This window comes from Oxyura jamaicensis, chromosome 1, assembly GCF_011077185.1.
Source record: "Oxyura jamaicensis isolate SHBP4307 breed ruddy duck chromosome 1, BPBGC_Ojam_1.0, whole genome shotgun sequence".
Classification (NCBI taxonomy): Eukaryota; Metazoa; Chordata; class Aves; order Anseriformes; family Anatidae; genus Oxyura; species Oxyura jamaicensis.
In genome coordinates this window covers 62,048,508-62,064,654 of record NC_048893.1, presented here as the reverse complement: position 1 = coordinate 62,064,654, position 16,147 = coordinate 62,048,508, and the positions used below count along the sequence as shown (strand labels likewise).

The window sequence follows — 16,147 nt, the reverse complement described above, 5'->3', positions numbered from 1 at the left end:
AGGCTTCACCACCACAAAAACACCCCTCAGAGAGGATGGGATCCAGCTACAGAGGGGTTTGGCTCATGGGTCACCTCTCTGGTCACAACTGTGAGAAATAAGGAGCTTGGGAGGCTTTGTGACAGCTCGAGTAAAGGGAACATGGAGCTGCTGAAGCACTACCTGTGCTGCCATGTCTTTCAAAGCAGTCTAGTAGCTACTGCCTGCAGGCACAAGCTATGTGTAACCTGTGCGTGCCCAGGTGGGACCTCTGGTCCACACACCCCTGCTTAAGACCAGGTCGCTTACTGAGGTGTCATTTAGTTAGGGGTGCACAATGCTCTTTCTTCAGCTAATATTCTTCAGTGAAGTTAAGTAGGGCAATTGACCTTGAAATTCCAATTAAATTGAGCCTGTGCTTAAATCTCTAACTGAGCTTTGAAAACTCTCACCTTAAAAACCCATTTTATTGTGTAAGTACTAGCAGAGACTGCATAAACAAACCCTGACTTCTGAAAGCCGCTACTGTTCAACACCTAAGTACAAACAAAAACAATAAAAGGCACAATAGTGTTTTTTTATTTTCTTTTTGCGTGTGATAAAAAACTGACTGAAATCAATATTTAGTCTGTTATTTACTATTTATCCCTCTGACATTCTCCTCAGAGTAGGACTTGTATCTATAAAAGCTGATGGCTAAGAGTGTTATCTACTTTGAGAAGTCATTCAGAAATAATAATTGTGCAAGCTTCCAAACATTTCTCATTCCTCTTGCTAACCTACACTCTACTTATTGCCCCATTTCTAATCTCAGCTTCCTATTCACTCCTGTGTACACACTACAATGGAGCCATAACAGTACTCGTCTGACATAATGACTTGATAACCTTCTACAGAACAAGACCACATGTTAACAAAAAGCCCTACTGCGAGATTAGGAAATAAAAAACATGAAAAAGTGGATTCGCTTTTTGTCCTGTGTGTGCACCTCTCCTCTCAGCAAAGAAAATGAAAAGAAAAAAAGTCACTTTCCATTGCTGCCCTTCCAGAAAACCCACAGGAAAGCCCCCCGTCAGTCAGGCAGCAGTCTGTCTGCAGGGCTGGTCCATGCCAGGACAGCTCTGAGTGGCTCAGCAGACCCACACCAATTTACCTTGCCAGATGACCTGGCCCTGTGTAATCAAAATGGCAGATGAAGAAGGGAGGATTAAAGATTACCTAGGCTATGTATATATGACACAGATAGTCACCCCCACCTCCTAGAGCACTTTTAGGTGGAAAAATAAATACACAGCTATCTTTACTTTGTCGAAGTTCTGCATTTGTTCCCTGTTGGTCAGCCATGATTCCAGATCGGGGGCAGCCTGAATGACGAACGCCTCGTAGTCTGCAAACATTTGTGTGAAGCGGTTGGCAAACACCTCCCGGAGCTGCACGTTCAGTTTGTAGTCCCTCAGCTCCACCTCTTCACACTGCAATTTCACATCCTTCTCTTTTTCCACCAGGGGAGCTGTGATGGTCATCTTCTCCATCGTCACGCCCGTTCTCTTGGCGAGAGCTTGCAGGCGGGCAATGGTTTCGTTGCCTTTCAGCAGCTCGTACATATTGAGGGCATTGCCGGGGATGTTCCCGTTCTTTTTGTCATTCACCAAGTCACTAAGGACCAGGTTCTTGAGTTTGGTGGCACTGTCGCTGCAGTGCAGATTGCCCTCCGGTGGGATCCCAAACTGCAGGAGGACCTCGGAGATCTCCTGGATAAACTCCAGCTTGTTGGGGAACTGGGGGAATTCCTCTGGCAGTTCAATGAAATGGTTGTCAATGTCCACAAAGCACAAGTTTGCCTGAAAGATGAAGAAAAGTTTCAAAACGGACACTCAGCATTGAGGGGGTTACTCTGCTAAGTAGCCCTATTTTCCCAGAATGTTTTCAGACAAAAGGGTAAGAGCACACATTTGCAAGAGACTTACTTAAGTATGACTTCAGTAATGTGGAGGGCCAAGTGGACGTCACTGATTTAATAAATTAGTAAAGCCTCCCCAGTTTGTTCTCCTGGGACATGCAGATCCTAAACTTTCTGTTGCAAAGCCTTGATATCCCCTCCCAGCACAGCCAGAGAAGCAGCAGCAAGTGGGATGTGCAGCACCACTTCTCAGGCCCTGTAAACGCTAGCAGCATAAATCACCACATCTCCAGGCTGTTTTATTTTACCAGGGGCATCTGAAGTTGTGCTACCAACAAACAAGGATTTCACTTAGATGAAGCAGGGGCAAAGCTACGAAAGAGGGTCCCATGAAAATCCTTTGTGATCATGCCTGAGCATACCTTGTCCACAGGAGACCAAGCCCTGTTCCCCACTTTCCCCATTCCCCTGATTCTGTCTTTTCATCTTGGAAGCTGCTTTGCCTGAGATACAGATTGCTCTCAGACAGCTTTTCTGTGCATGGAGATGGATCTCAGCCCAGAAGATTAAAGCTAAGTGGAGACATGAATCTAGCAGAGCAGACGCTAGCAGTCAATGGGGGGAGGGAAGCACTCTACATAAAAATTAATTACATTGCAAGTGCACCCTCAGGAATGATAGTAGAGTGAAAAACAGTAACTGCTGTTCTGAACTGTGGCTTACATCTGAAATTCAGTGAGTGCACCATGCTGAATAAAATCTTAAAAGAGGCCAGATTCTCAAGGTGCTGGGCCCTGAAGGGTTTCACCCTGGCATTAAGCTGAATACACCACAGGGCAGCAGGAGCCGGTCTGTGTTAGTCTGACTCGGCTACTGCCACAGCTCCTCCAGCTTCTCTAAGGCATGTTGACTGCTCTTTGCTTATCACAAAATGCTGCAGACTAAGGGTATTAGTAGCCATTTGGTGGAAGTACCCCTTCAGCTTACTTTTTCATAGTAAATTGGACTGCACAACACATTTCTTCATACAAAACAACTTGCTTTAGCTAACTATGTAGCTATTAAAGAGTTATGGATGCGTTGGTATGGTTCCTTAGCTCAGGGACTGTCTTCTTATCTATCAATATTTCATTTCAAAGGCTTTTTAATTTCAGCTCTGCATATCATTTGCAAAATTTGAAAAATGAGATTTGGATTCAGAATATCCTTGGGGAATTGGTCTCACTTCTCTCTTCAAACACATCTGATGATTAAAGTTAATGCAGACGGATTAGTAACCTTAAGACAGCATGATGGCCAGTTGTTAGAATTTTTATCTCTAACATACAAATGGTTTATAATAAGACCAAAAGCCTGACAAGCCAGCCCCTGGCCTGAACAATAAAGGAATGCTGAAGCAAACAGTGCTTCATTACTGCTTACATGTTGAAGGACTTTCTATTTTTTTTTTGGTTGTCTAGAGGAATTTGAGATTCAAGATCTTCCCAGCTCAATGCCCCTCCTTTCCTTCTCCCACAGTTATAGGACCTGTGGTGCCTCTAAATGCTGGGCTGTTATTTTGAACCCAATTGTTAAACATTTTAACAGGGTGTTTTTTCACTCCCACAATTACTGTTCCCTCATTGGAAATATTCAATTTGTTATTCCAGTGATACTGCACACCCATCACATTAAAATTTTAATTTAATGAAAATGACAGCTTAATCTGCTAACTAAAAGCATATGACTAATAACTTTAAAAAAAAAAACCACAGTAATTATGTAACATTAATATGGTTTTACTGAAAAGCATTATTAGATAACAGCTTCATTTCCCACACCAGTGCAAATTTCATGTGATTGGGCCACTGTATCCAAGAAGTAAGATTTAATTTGCAATGCTATCTGCTACCTAAGCTCAGAACCAGTCACCTCCACCTACCACCTGAAATAAGTCTTTATTAAAAACCACATTATCCTTGTCCTGTGTTTATCCCTCCACTTCCACATATAATCTCTCCTTCTTGCATGTTCTCATCCACTGCTGCTTGCACTGACTACTCAGTAAGAGCGCCTGTTTGCAAGCCTCTACGCCCAGGAGAGGTCCAGGCTTGGACAGTAGGTGCTGTGGTGCCACAGCTATTCTTATGAAAACACCCATTTTAAGGAGAAACCCAAGTTAATATACCCAGCTTGCTCAAGAGATGGGCCCTAAAGCAGTCAACATCAGGAAGCAGAGCAGACTAGAGATATCTTGGCAGTGTGGAAAGTGATCAGTGGCCAGATGAAAACAAGAAGCAATTTTAAACACTGTGGTCAAATTCCACATAGGAAAAATCTCTAATTCACTCTCTGCCACTGGTGACCTCAACACCAAGAGTCAGTGGATGACCTCTCCTTCCTTATTTTCTCTGGGCAAAGTGATAGACAGGGCAAAGTCCTTGTGTCCCATTGCACACAGGACAGATGATCTTCATTGCGAAAGATCACCACTGGAGTGAGTTTCTAAGTGGTTCACAGGCAATATATTAATGCAGCTCTGGCTGATTTGAGGCCAGGATGCTGGTCTAGTGGTAGACATCGGCCTAGACAGGAACGCAGGTCTTTACTTCTGGGTGTGATGAGGCTGGCAGGATGAGACATGCTTCTTATCGGGCAACAGGGCGACAAGGACAATTTTAAACCATCTAGCTACTGTACCTGAGATCCAGTTTCATAAAGACCATCCCAAAATTAAACGCTCCTTAGCCCTCTGCATTAGGACTGTGACACTGACAAAGAGTAACAAAACATGGTGAAGCGTGTAACGTAGGAAAAGCAGATAAACTTTAACCATCACAGCATGTAGAAGATGAACTCAGAAGTGAGTATAAGCAGCTACACTTGCTAAATTCAGAAGTACACCGAGAAGGACTGCAGAGACTTCTCCTGCTATCTCTCCCCTGCTGGAAAGCAGAGTATCTGTGGAAACAGTTTTCATGGTGCCAGAGACACCTCCTAGCACAGCATGTCATTTTCCATCAGGGATTCACACAAATGCCAGTAATGTAGTTCAGAGGAACAGCACCAAGGGCAGACGCTTACCTCCTGAGGCAGCTCCAGCTTGGAGCGGTCGGTTCCCTCCTTGGACTGCAGCCCCATCAGGTAGGGAACAGGAGCATCCAGAAAATGCAGGAGGGAGGCAGGAAGGATGGGGACATACACGTGCTGCCACTGAAATGGGAACAGCAGCGTTGTGATCCCCTCTGCCACCGTCATTAGGCGCTGGTAATCTACATGGGGAGAGAACAGGAGAGACATTGGGTTACCTTCCTGTGTTTCACTTCTGGAATCTGGTTCACCAGGACAGCAGTGACAACACAAATTAGAAACAGTATTATATGGTAAGATGCTTTTTTGAAAATAAGAGAGTATTAAAAAGCCAAAAGCATTACTTAATTCATCAAAACTCATTATCCCCAGGAAGAAAACTGCTGAGCATAAATATTCATATCTTATCTAGATAAATTCCATCATTCAATTAATTTATTTAAAAGATACCAAAAATTATCTCTGAAGTACAGGATAATAATACTCTGATTCTATAAAAAGCATAGTTTTTTTACAAGGAAAAAAGAATAAAGGAAGTGAACTTCAAAGAAACATTGTGATGAGGCTTTCTCACTTGCTTCCTGTCTATGTTAAAGTCCCTACTACTTCTAAGGCCAAGTGTATTTTCCAAGAGACTCACCTTGCTTACACACTAGCAGAAGTTCATAGTCCCCAAGTATAAAAAAGGACTGTTTTAAAATAAAATCCAAAGAGAAGCCTAGTGGAGATTCAGTTCTTAAAATTGTATAGGTAGAATTTTTATATTGCATTGTTTTCCTAAATTTCTATTTAATTCACTAGTTTATTGCTTTGTAGTACTGTGGTTCAAGTAAACATACTGTGCATTACCTTTTAAACTGAAATTTAATTTGATTCAGCTGAGCCACAAAAATATTTCATATTTCAGATTTTGGATAAGACCAAATTATTTTTCAAATATACAGCTTGTAAGCTGTTAAAGACTGCGAAACCAGGTGATTTCTTCTGTTTTATAGCTGCTGTTGCATTTATGGCAGTTTCCCCTAATTTTTTAAGAGCAAAAAAGTACTTAACACCTAGCTCCTTAGGAGTGTTAACTTATTGTGAAGAAGCAGCCTATCTTATTTAACGTCAGCGGCTGAAGACAAGAACACCAAAGTGCACGTTTTAAGGTGACTTCAGTTTTGCACGACATGCATTGCACAGCCAAGAAGGGAGTTACTTGCCTCCCCAAGAAGGGGCCATTCTGGGGCTCTGTGACTTCTGCTGCTCTTCGCTATTCACAGAGAGCTGTTCTGCTCAGCCCCAGTGCACAGGCACGTCACCAGCAGCTGGCAAGTGTGACCGAAGGGACGTCTCCAGTAGGGCAGCAGGTCTCAGTGGCAGCCATCATGTTCTCACCAGCTTTGGCTTCAGCAAGTAGAAGATTTCCACTCTCACCAAGACCAGACATAGATCCTAGCTAGGACTCGGGTCATTTCCCACCTCTTCTAGTCCCCGTGCCCCACTCCGTGAAGTGACGGAGATATGTAGGAACACTCTGGCTTTGCAGCAGGCAAGAAGCCTGTTTTCCTGTAGGCCTACTACTTTTGATACAAGCCTACTGTAGGCCTACTACTGCTTTTGATACAAGCCAGCCTGATACTGCTCCTGAACAAGCCAGCCTGATATCCTGGCAGACATCAGTGACAGCCAAAGTGCTGTCATCTGACACTGCTCGGCTTTTAGGAGGTCACTGGGAAGATGCACTTGAATAACTATGTAAATTAAAACAACAAATTGCATAACCCTTTCTCATTCTTGCTAGCACCTCTCTGTGGAAAACCCGCCTCAATCTACAGGAGGTCAGCTGGCAGGGCAAAAACATTTTTCATCTTGTCCTGCTAACACCTAGTCACTCAATCTTCAAATTGATTTTCCTAAATACAAGTCAATCTCAAGGTTACACCTCAAAACCAGTCCTAACTACACCTCACCCATTTATGATCTCTCCCTTTGAAATGGTCTGCAATTATACATGTCTATTGGCTGTCTTGTTGAGGAACATTTATACAAAATCATATTACAGAATCTACTGGTGAAGCTTGGGCATCAAAGGAATTAAGATATTATGTAAACACTTCATAACTCCACAAGCTTTAAAAGTTAAAAAGAAAAATCAAATACAGAAAATAGCATATCTTAGTATGCACAAGATGACTTCAAAGGCTGCTCTGATCTGCATGGTCATGTGAAAGGACAGATCTTCATGGCAGGGCTGCAAGCATTTTTTTGAATAAGGGCATTCAACTCTGGAAATGCATGCTCACTCTTTTTTTTAAAATAGTACTGACAATATTTAACATGTTCACTAGTGCAAGTTTTGTAACTGATTTACTATGAGGAAAGTTGTTTTCAAAAAAAAAAGGTAACAAAATTATTAGGCTAATTTTTACCATTTAGCAATGCTTGTTAGTGATTAGCGGAGATAAAAACAATTATGTACCCAGCAATTTTCACTGAAGAGAAGGAAATTCCCAGAAAAATAATGATTTACGAAAGAAAAAAAAAAAAGGAAATGTTTCTGTTGATATTTGTTTAATGAAGTAAGAACTTTGTGCTTATTTTCAAGCCTGAACAAGATTAGGCACCCACTCTTAGGTTTCCCTGTAAAGCACAAGGTCTTTTTTTGACAGAAATTCTTGCACCTGTCAGCATTTGAGAGAAGCTTGTGTGTTTACCGAGGGCAACCTGGAAACAAGGGATTCACCCATTTCCCCAAATCAGAGACAGAAAAAGGAGGGCAGAACAGAAAAAAAGGAAGGAGGGAAAGTGGGAGGAAAAATCAGGGTATGTATAAATGGTGTGTGTTTGTGTCAAGGGAATACTTTCCTGATCCTATCCTAATGCCATGATCAGACTTTGATAGCAATCTCCAACTGCAAGCCAGGTTTTGCTTGTGACTGATGAATGACAGCCCAGGTAGGAAAGCTATTCTCTGATCCTGCTCCAGTCTTTAGAGCCACAACAGGGGATTAGATATCATTCACCAGCACAGGGAGGTGTGTTTGGAGAAGCCCCTTTGTCCAGCAGAGTGTGCACACAACAGCCCCGTTCCCCATCCATCTGTTTGACATCAGGAAACATCCACAAAAGATACAAAAAGTAAAAACAGTGTCTGGGTGTTACCCACTAAAGGTCACAAACTCAGCGACGAAAGACTCAAATCAAGGCAACTTCCTGAGATGTCAGGAAAACAAACAAAAAAAATCCTTCCTCTTCCTCTCCTACTTCCATTGCTATTTCTCTCTTCCTTGCAGCTTTCATTTCTCCCTGCTCCCAGAGTGACGACAGCTTATACCACGGGACTGATTTTCCTTGGTGGCTATACCTGCTTCCCTTGCCCTGCCTTCTTGGGATACTTCCTCCAGCACAGGGAACACCAGCAAGCACAGTGCCTACAGCAAGTTCTTCATGTTCAGAGTTAAATCTCTCAGGATGTCTTCCAAGAGAAACTGCTCAAGGAGGATAATCCCAGGGCAAAGCAGCCCCTGTGGCATCTATTGCAAGCGCTGCCTCTGAACAGCCGCTCAGCTGGATTTGGCACAGGTCTGTCTCCCACACTTAACCTTCCCCCCTACATGAAGAAGAGGGCAACAGAGCTGAGTTCAAAGAGCCTGGATTCAACCCCTTCCCCTGGCAGCATCTGCCAGGGGCCCTTGGCCAAGTCTCTGCATCTCACTTCCCTGCGCAGGAAAAGTAACGGTGGTGCAGGCCTGCTCCACCATGGGCTGGCAGCTCTGCTGTGCGAGTCATGCTTTATGAAGTTGTGAAAATACTCACAGGGATGACAGGATACAGTTTGATGCTTAAAGTGCAAGCCTTGAAAAATTCCCGTGCCGTTACAAGTCACTGTTTTGTGCTAGGGATGAAAATGGTTTCAGTTTTTGAGCACAACTCACTCTAAATGTTTTCTGTCAGAGGGCAAAATTTGGCAAATATTTTGGTGTTGTTGCTAATTCTTCATAATATAATAACAGGACAGCAACCAAGCAGAATGATATTAAAACAGATACTGTGCATGCAGAAATATCTGTCCCAGAGAGTTTACAGCCCAAACACAAGCAGCAACTGAGAAAACAAAAGTAATCCCACTTCTTTCATTTTACAGATTGGGTGTAGAAACTCTGAGATGCTAAGCAATTCACAAAACTCAACGTAACAATTGCTTTTCCTGCTGTACAAAGAAATCTGGTATCTCAAAATCCTTCCCGTGCTGCAGCAAATCAAAACAAATATTCTTTGAGAAGGGAAAGAGACATCAGTGCTACCCCCGTTCAGAACAGCAGAGACCCCCCTTGTTCAGGTGCTTCCCCAAAAGCAGGTTAAAATCCTTAGTCATAAACAGAAGAGATTTCCACCTGGGGCCTTCTCAGCACATGCGCAACCACAGGATTTTTGATTATAAAGCATGTGAAAGAGCGTTCACACTCATGCAAACCAGAACCTGTATTCTTGCCATCATCAGTACACCGTTATTTTAGTTTCATTTCATTTGCCTGCCTGATGAAAAAACAATTTGGCAGCTTTCCACTTATATGTTGCTGTAACCATCCAGAGCTAACACAGAAAGCCTACAGCAGAGTTGGAGCCTCAGCCTGGATCTTCTAAATCCAATGCAATGCTTAAAAAAAGAAAAAAAAAAAAAAAAAAAAGAAAAAAAGGCTATGCAAAGGCTATGCTTCCTCCTTCTTTCTTTTCCTTTTTACATCATTTTTTTTTTTTTTGTATAAAATTTCCAAGTACTTGGAAATATTTGAAAGGGTGGGTTATTACCTGGACACCACTTCCTTTTCTCTACAGCTTTTTGAACATACAAGTATAACCATGACTCAACCATGACTCTGAAAGATGACGGTCCAAACACATCCACAAGGAGGGCCTTAGCAAAGGAACAAAACAAATCTAAGCAATAGTAAGTTTAAAACAAAACAAACAAAGCCAACAACAAAAATAATCAATGAGTCTTAATGAAGAAGAGCTAATTCTTCAACAGGAAATGCCTGAACCAGATTTAAAACAGTAGGAAGAAATTCTTTACTATGAGGGTGGGGAAGCAATGGAGCAGGTTGCTCAGAGAGGTTGTGGCTGCCCCATCCCTGGAGGTGCTCAAGGCCAGGCTGGATGGGGCTTTGGGCAGCCTGGTCTGGTGAGAGGTGTCCCTGCCCATGGCAAGAGGCTGGGACTTGATGGTCTTTAAGGTCCCTTCCAAGCCAAACCATTCTGTGACTCTGTGATTAATAGCTTTTCCATACAATACCTACCTCTTCAGTCAAAGTATTGTAAGTAATTGCAATTCAACAGTTACTTTTTTTAACGAAATGTGGATTAGCTGAGTCAGGTACACTGGAGAAACCGGGAAATAAAGATGAATATTTTGCTTTGAGCTCAGAGCCTAAGGCAGGACCGACGCACAATGTCTCCGCCGACAATCGTGAGACCTGCCTGGTGGCTTGCTGCCCTCAGATCTGTGAGGCTTATATATAGCACACTGCAGATGAAAAGGAAATCTGAAATTCACATCTGAGATAGAAATTGTTTATGAAAGCAAAGTTTTTCAAACCAGAGCTCAATAGATCCTCGGGAGCAACGCATACAAGCCTCACAGACTTCAACGCACCCTGGAAGCTTCCATCTCAGACCTGACTTGTGCACTGGCAGTGGGAATGAGCGACAAGTCAGGCCGGGTGACTTTCAGGAGATGTCACATTTGCTTCAGGAAGTATTTATTCACCATAGGAAGCACCGTGCAGCAGTGCTGCCTTCAGGGAACTTCAGCAGGCCGCAGATGTGGGGCTGTAGCCAGCAGAGTCCTGGGGAAGGGACCCGGGGCCTATCGGTGCCTCTCATCCCAGGCAGGTGGGGGTGACACAATACATGAGTTACGAGATAAAAGCAGAGCAGCAATTTATGCAAATATGAAAACATATTTTCTTAAATAGGATGATCCAGACAAGTCTGCTTCTAATTGCCTAAATAGAATTAGCCTCTCAGACTGCGGGTCAGCTCTGCCCTGAGGGGGAGCAACCTGAGGCCAACATTTGCAGAGGCCAACTCTTCCCATTTTTCCCTCACTGGCAAGAACTTGATGGGAAAACAATTACCTCCACTTCAATAAACGTCCCTTTATACCGCTTATCTATGTCAGAACCAGCCATCAGTGGTTTAGCATAAATTTGTTTATGTTTAAGAGCCACCTTGAGAATTAATTCACAGAAAAACTAGAATCAGCTTTGGTTACTGGCACAGTCAAGCCTCCAAAAGCAGGGCAAAAGCCTGTGTGGAAATATAATGGGAAATATTAAGATCAAATTTAATAAGTGGCCAGGTGATGGAGTGTGTGTGTGTGTACAGTGATAAAGGCAGCCACCAATCTTCCTCTGCACTTTATTAACACGAGCAAGAGTAGGGCTGCAGTGCAGACCTGTACTAGCTGGCTCATCTTGTTTCCAGCTGCTTTAAAATTTTTGACTTTTCAGGCAGCATCAACTTCACTAACAAAACTGAGTTAACCTGAACTTGAAAAATGCTTTTGCCTTTTCACTGAAGGTAAAAACCAAGAGGGTATTTAGTTCTTTGGATCCACTTACTCATCTCCTTTCAGGGGCAGCAAGCACTGCAGTCTCCCATGACTGTGGTGCTGATGAGGACCTAAATGTGGATCATAACCTATCCTTTTTTCCCCACGTAAATTGCTTAGCATTAGATCTGCAGTGGGTTTCAATACATTTTGATGAGTATCAGTGTGGAGTGCAACTACTTAAATTAGGAACAGTGGAGAACAAAGATTTTCTGCATAGTTATTTGGCGTAACAATGCTTTAACAGGCAAACACATCATGCATGTATTCATTTCAAAAAGTCTCTCCCAGAACAGACTTCATTAGAATCATCTTTCAGACACAATCTTCTTCTAGGGCACGACTATATAGTAGCATATATATAAGCCATTTGTATTATAATTCCTAAGATTTAAAAAAGTAATGCAAAGAATGCTTCAATCTTCGAGGAGCAATTACTCAAACCCTTTGAAAAACAACTTGGGAAATGCTCAAAATTATAATGACTAGGAACAGCCTAAGCTGTAAGAAGTTTATCTTTGTCTCATCCACGTTCCCTCTCGTGTTTAAATCCCTAGAAAGGCAGGCATAAAGAACAGATTGCCGAGGTTTTCGCAGAGCCTGCGATTTAATTCATCTCTCTCCAGCAGACATCTCATGCCAGTAGCATTTTGTTACCGATCCTTGGGAAACTGGAGCAGCTATCACTGAGTGTTATTAAGTTGGACACTGCTGGAAGCCTGGACATTCACAATACCATTACATCGCCACAGTCGCATGGGAAAGCTGTGCTCTGAATGAAATAAAGGGCACTTGCAAGAGTATTAATTTCTAAGATGGAATAAACTACAATAAAACTACAACAGCAATTCTGTTCCATAAATGTCTGTAAGCCCCAAGCTTATACAATATTAACTGTGTGCTACACCATGTGCCTTGTTTAGCAATAAGTATGACTCTTTGTATCAGCTTTTCCCATTTTATTGAGAGTCTTGAGGTCTCTTGAAAGTCATAGGAATACATCATTACATTTACATTTTAGAGGATGAGGTTTATAGGACTGCAATACAAAGACTGCACCCTGAAGAACTGTGGAGAAAAATATCTAATCCCTCCCCTCGGTTTTTAAAGGCCTGATGTTAAAATCTGGCACTATTTAAACTTAAAAGTATTTTCCATATCCAAGCAGCTGTAGCATGAAGCCACAGGAGTTGTGCTCCCAGTGCATTCAGTTACAGCTCCCTGTATCACCTACGCAAGCCAAATCTGGCACTTCCAGACATTTCTTATATCTACCTACCAAAAATGACTTTGATTAACCCCCTGGAACTCCGTGCTGACTCCAGGAGAAGTAAGGACCCGTTTTTTCAGTCCTGCCATTGAGGGGACAAGCACAGGTCTCTGCTCACAATCATCCACACCGGCAGTTCCCAAACTGTGGTTTGTAAAGCCTCAGCAAGAGCTCTGCAGCACCAGACTGCTTCAAAGTTTAAACCACAAGCCTGAGACAAATTGAGGATTCAGGTGGTTGCCTGCAGTCCAGAAAGTTTGGGAACCAAGGAGCTTAAGAGAATGAGCCTCTAATGGTAATCTCTCCACCCCTCTGCTCGACTGCCACAGCTGCAAAGTGAAGTTACAGCTCGCTGCAATCCCTTCTTTTGTCCAAGGGATGGGATCCAGGTCATATACCCATAAAATTCTACAAACAGAGCAACTGTGTACCAAAAGCTGACTGCAGCAGCCATGGTACAAATAGCTACCAATTGGTCCCGTCCCCACTGCAGAGCTGGGCTGCACGCCGTCACATCGTGCTGGGCATGTGTCCAGGGCAAGCTGGGGAAAGTCATCCAACACTCTCACCTCCTCATTTAGTTGGATGCCTTTGTTCAGGCTGCTGGAAATAGTATGCCTCAGCTATATGGTTAAAAATAAACTTTTTCATCATTAACTCCTAATTCACTAGGGAAAAAAAAAAAAAAAAAAAAAAAAAACACTCCAGAGAAGCCAGTGCCCTTTCCAAGTTACCTTCCTGATGGCCCTTTGCTGCTGTTACCACCAGCTCTGTCAGCAGACAGGGGCATCTCTGCTTCACCACCACGCTTTCCACAGGCTGCCCATTGCCCATGCCTGCTTGTAAAGCCTGGAGTTAAAGCCACCAGAGCTTGGAGCTTTGGCCATTTGCTCCCAGTATTTGCAGTTTTCATAGCTCTCTCTTTTCTGGCCTTGAAATGTAATCAGCCTTTAGAAGGCAGATGTTTAGTGAGAAGTTTAAAGGTCTCAGCAGACAGCCAGCAAGCTTATTCTACAGTCAGGGCTGTGTAACAATTTACATTTGCACTCAACTTTCTAAAAAATAGTCTTTATTCTTTAAAAAAGAACACATTTCTTGGCAAGCTTGAATGAAAAGCTTCCTTCCAACAGGGCTAGGGGAACTACAAAAAAGTCATTTTACTTTTTCCACATATGTTAGCAGCTCCCTCACTGAAATAGCTTGCCGAGCTGAAGCAGGCTTTGGGCCACTGCTCTGATGTCTTGAGTGTTGTACTGTAGCACTTCAGTGAACTCTGACTTTGGGTTAATAATGCTGTCTTGCTTGAAATCACTCCCTGTGGACGCACTACCATCTTCTACTAATCTCTTGTGGAATTTGGGAAGGCTCCATCAAGGCCCAGACCACTGGCAACACAGCCCAGTAAGTTCATCTTCTTTAAAGCAGAAAGGGAAAAGAGGACAAATTTGCAATTTTGTCTCATTCATTATTTTGGAAAGAGAGATGCAGAAGCCAAAAACTTCTTCTCATCTTTTGCCTTGAAAGAACTTGGGGTTAAGAAAGCGTTTCTCCCTGATGCACCTGAAAGCTTAGAGAATAGATTTCAGGAATATCTAGGGTAGTTATAACACAAAAAGGAAGAGCTGTTTTGCTTTCTCTTTCAGGAATCGCAAGAATGACATTTGAAAGAAGTTGCAGTGCACGAGCCAAGCACTCAGCTATCAGCCTATGCCAAAACTGCAGCTTTGCACTTGACCTCCACTCCGCATTCCTCACCTCTGGGAACCAGCATTACAACGCTATTTACATAATCACAGTGTTTCCCTAATACAACTCCCTGTCTGCTTTTCCCTGTGCTCCATCAAGATGTGTCCGTATTGGATAGGGAGGTAAAGGTCGTGTCAAGGATATCTCTAGGCTTGCCAGTAGAGGGAGAGGATAAAAGATCCAGATTTTGGAGGGTGGAGAGGATTAATGCTTGCTATCTCGTTTACCCTTAAAAAAAAAAATCCCCAGTGAAAACAAAAACAAGTGAACCCTTACTTTATACCAAATGATTAGAAGACAACAAGACTTATTTATCTAACTTCAGGGAGCACTCTGAAAATTGAGTCAAAAATATTTAGTGGATATTCTGTATCTGTCTCAAGGACTATTACAAAAGTACTGCGCACTCAGCTGCTATCCACCTGCATAGAATATTACTAAAATGCAATCTGATAAACCAGATGTGCTTTTTTTTTTTTTTTTTTTTGGCTCATACTACTAGCTTACAATAAAAACTCCCAGTTTTCAGTGAGTCTATGACCAAGGACCTGGGTGGGAATGATGAGCAGGGATGGGGAGGCATTTCAGAAGTGCAGCTGTTTCATATTGAACCCCGTTGTCAGGTAGCAGAGGCAGCACAGATCAAACGGAGGAAGAAAGAGGTAAGCATCCATGCACAGAAGCAGAAGGGAGAGGAGAAGCAGCCTAATCAAAACTAACAGCAGGATTTCTGCTCACACTTCAAACTGAGAGCAGCTAAAGCCCTTCATTTCTGGGTCTTGAAAGCAAACCCCTGGAGTCTGTGTGGAGAAGTGCTCCACAAAGAACAGACAACCCTTTGAATTCAGCCACTTGCAGCAGAACCAGTCTCCTTCCACCTCCCCCAGCATTTTTCCATTCTCAGTCCTTTATTCATTGGTACTACTATTACACGCTTCCTGACCTTTTCATTCATATGACAAACCCGAGCGTTCACTTTTGGAACCTGAGGTTCATTATACATACTTAATTTAGGCAACTACCCATCCTGCTTTCTTTTCAATTTCAAGCTCCCTGGTTCTTGAGATGTTGCTCGAACCATATCTCTGGAGAATTCTAGGTATTCAGCATCTTTTCTCCTTTTTGTTTGAAATTATGCATACCTCTTGGCTTCATGTTGCTCATCTTACCTGGACCAAACACTCCTCCTCTCCCCAGCCACACTTTTTTTCCCTGAAGCACGTTTTACTATTTTAGCATCACAGAAGCGACTTGGGAACCCAAATAATTTGGGCAGGCATACAGAAAAAAAACTTAGAGGAACCTCTAAAAAGCCTGGACAACCCCTTGAAAGTCATCAGGAAACTGGAAGTTGCTTTGTTATGCACTCTGGTGCATTGCAACATTCGCAGTGCATACCTTTTAGCTCTTGGGCCAGACTCACAATCACCATCAGGAAACAGTTATAGGGGGGTAAAACCTCAGAGCATGCCCAGCACTAACTAAAGCTTCCCAAAACTTGTAGCAGAATATCACAGAAAGAAAAGCCAGATTTTCCAAAGCTTGTTGGCATACTTGAGTGTGGACACGCTTTGTGCAAGCAGCT

At 42.8% G+C, this 16,147-nt stretch overlaps 1 protein-coding gene across 2 annotated transcripts in view; it reads right to left on the bottom strand.

Moving 5' to 3' along the window:
* The window catches only part of DENND5B (DENN domain containing 5B), a 107,927-nt gene that overhangs the window by 37,175 nt on the left and 54,605 nt on the right, over positions 1–16,147 (bottom strand). For both annotated transcript variants that reach the window (XM_035345015.1, XM_035345023.1), the window contains 2 exons: positions 4,943–5,130; positions 1,284–1,820 (listed from right to left, as the gene is read on the bottom strand). In XM_035345015.1, coding sequence (XP_035200906.1) covers positions 1,284–1,820; positions 4,943–5,130 — 725 coding nt within the window. The remainder of the gene's footprint in view (positions 1–1,283; positions 1,821–4,942; positions 5,131–16,147) is intronic.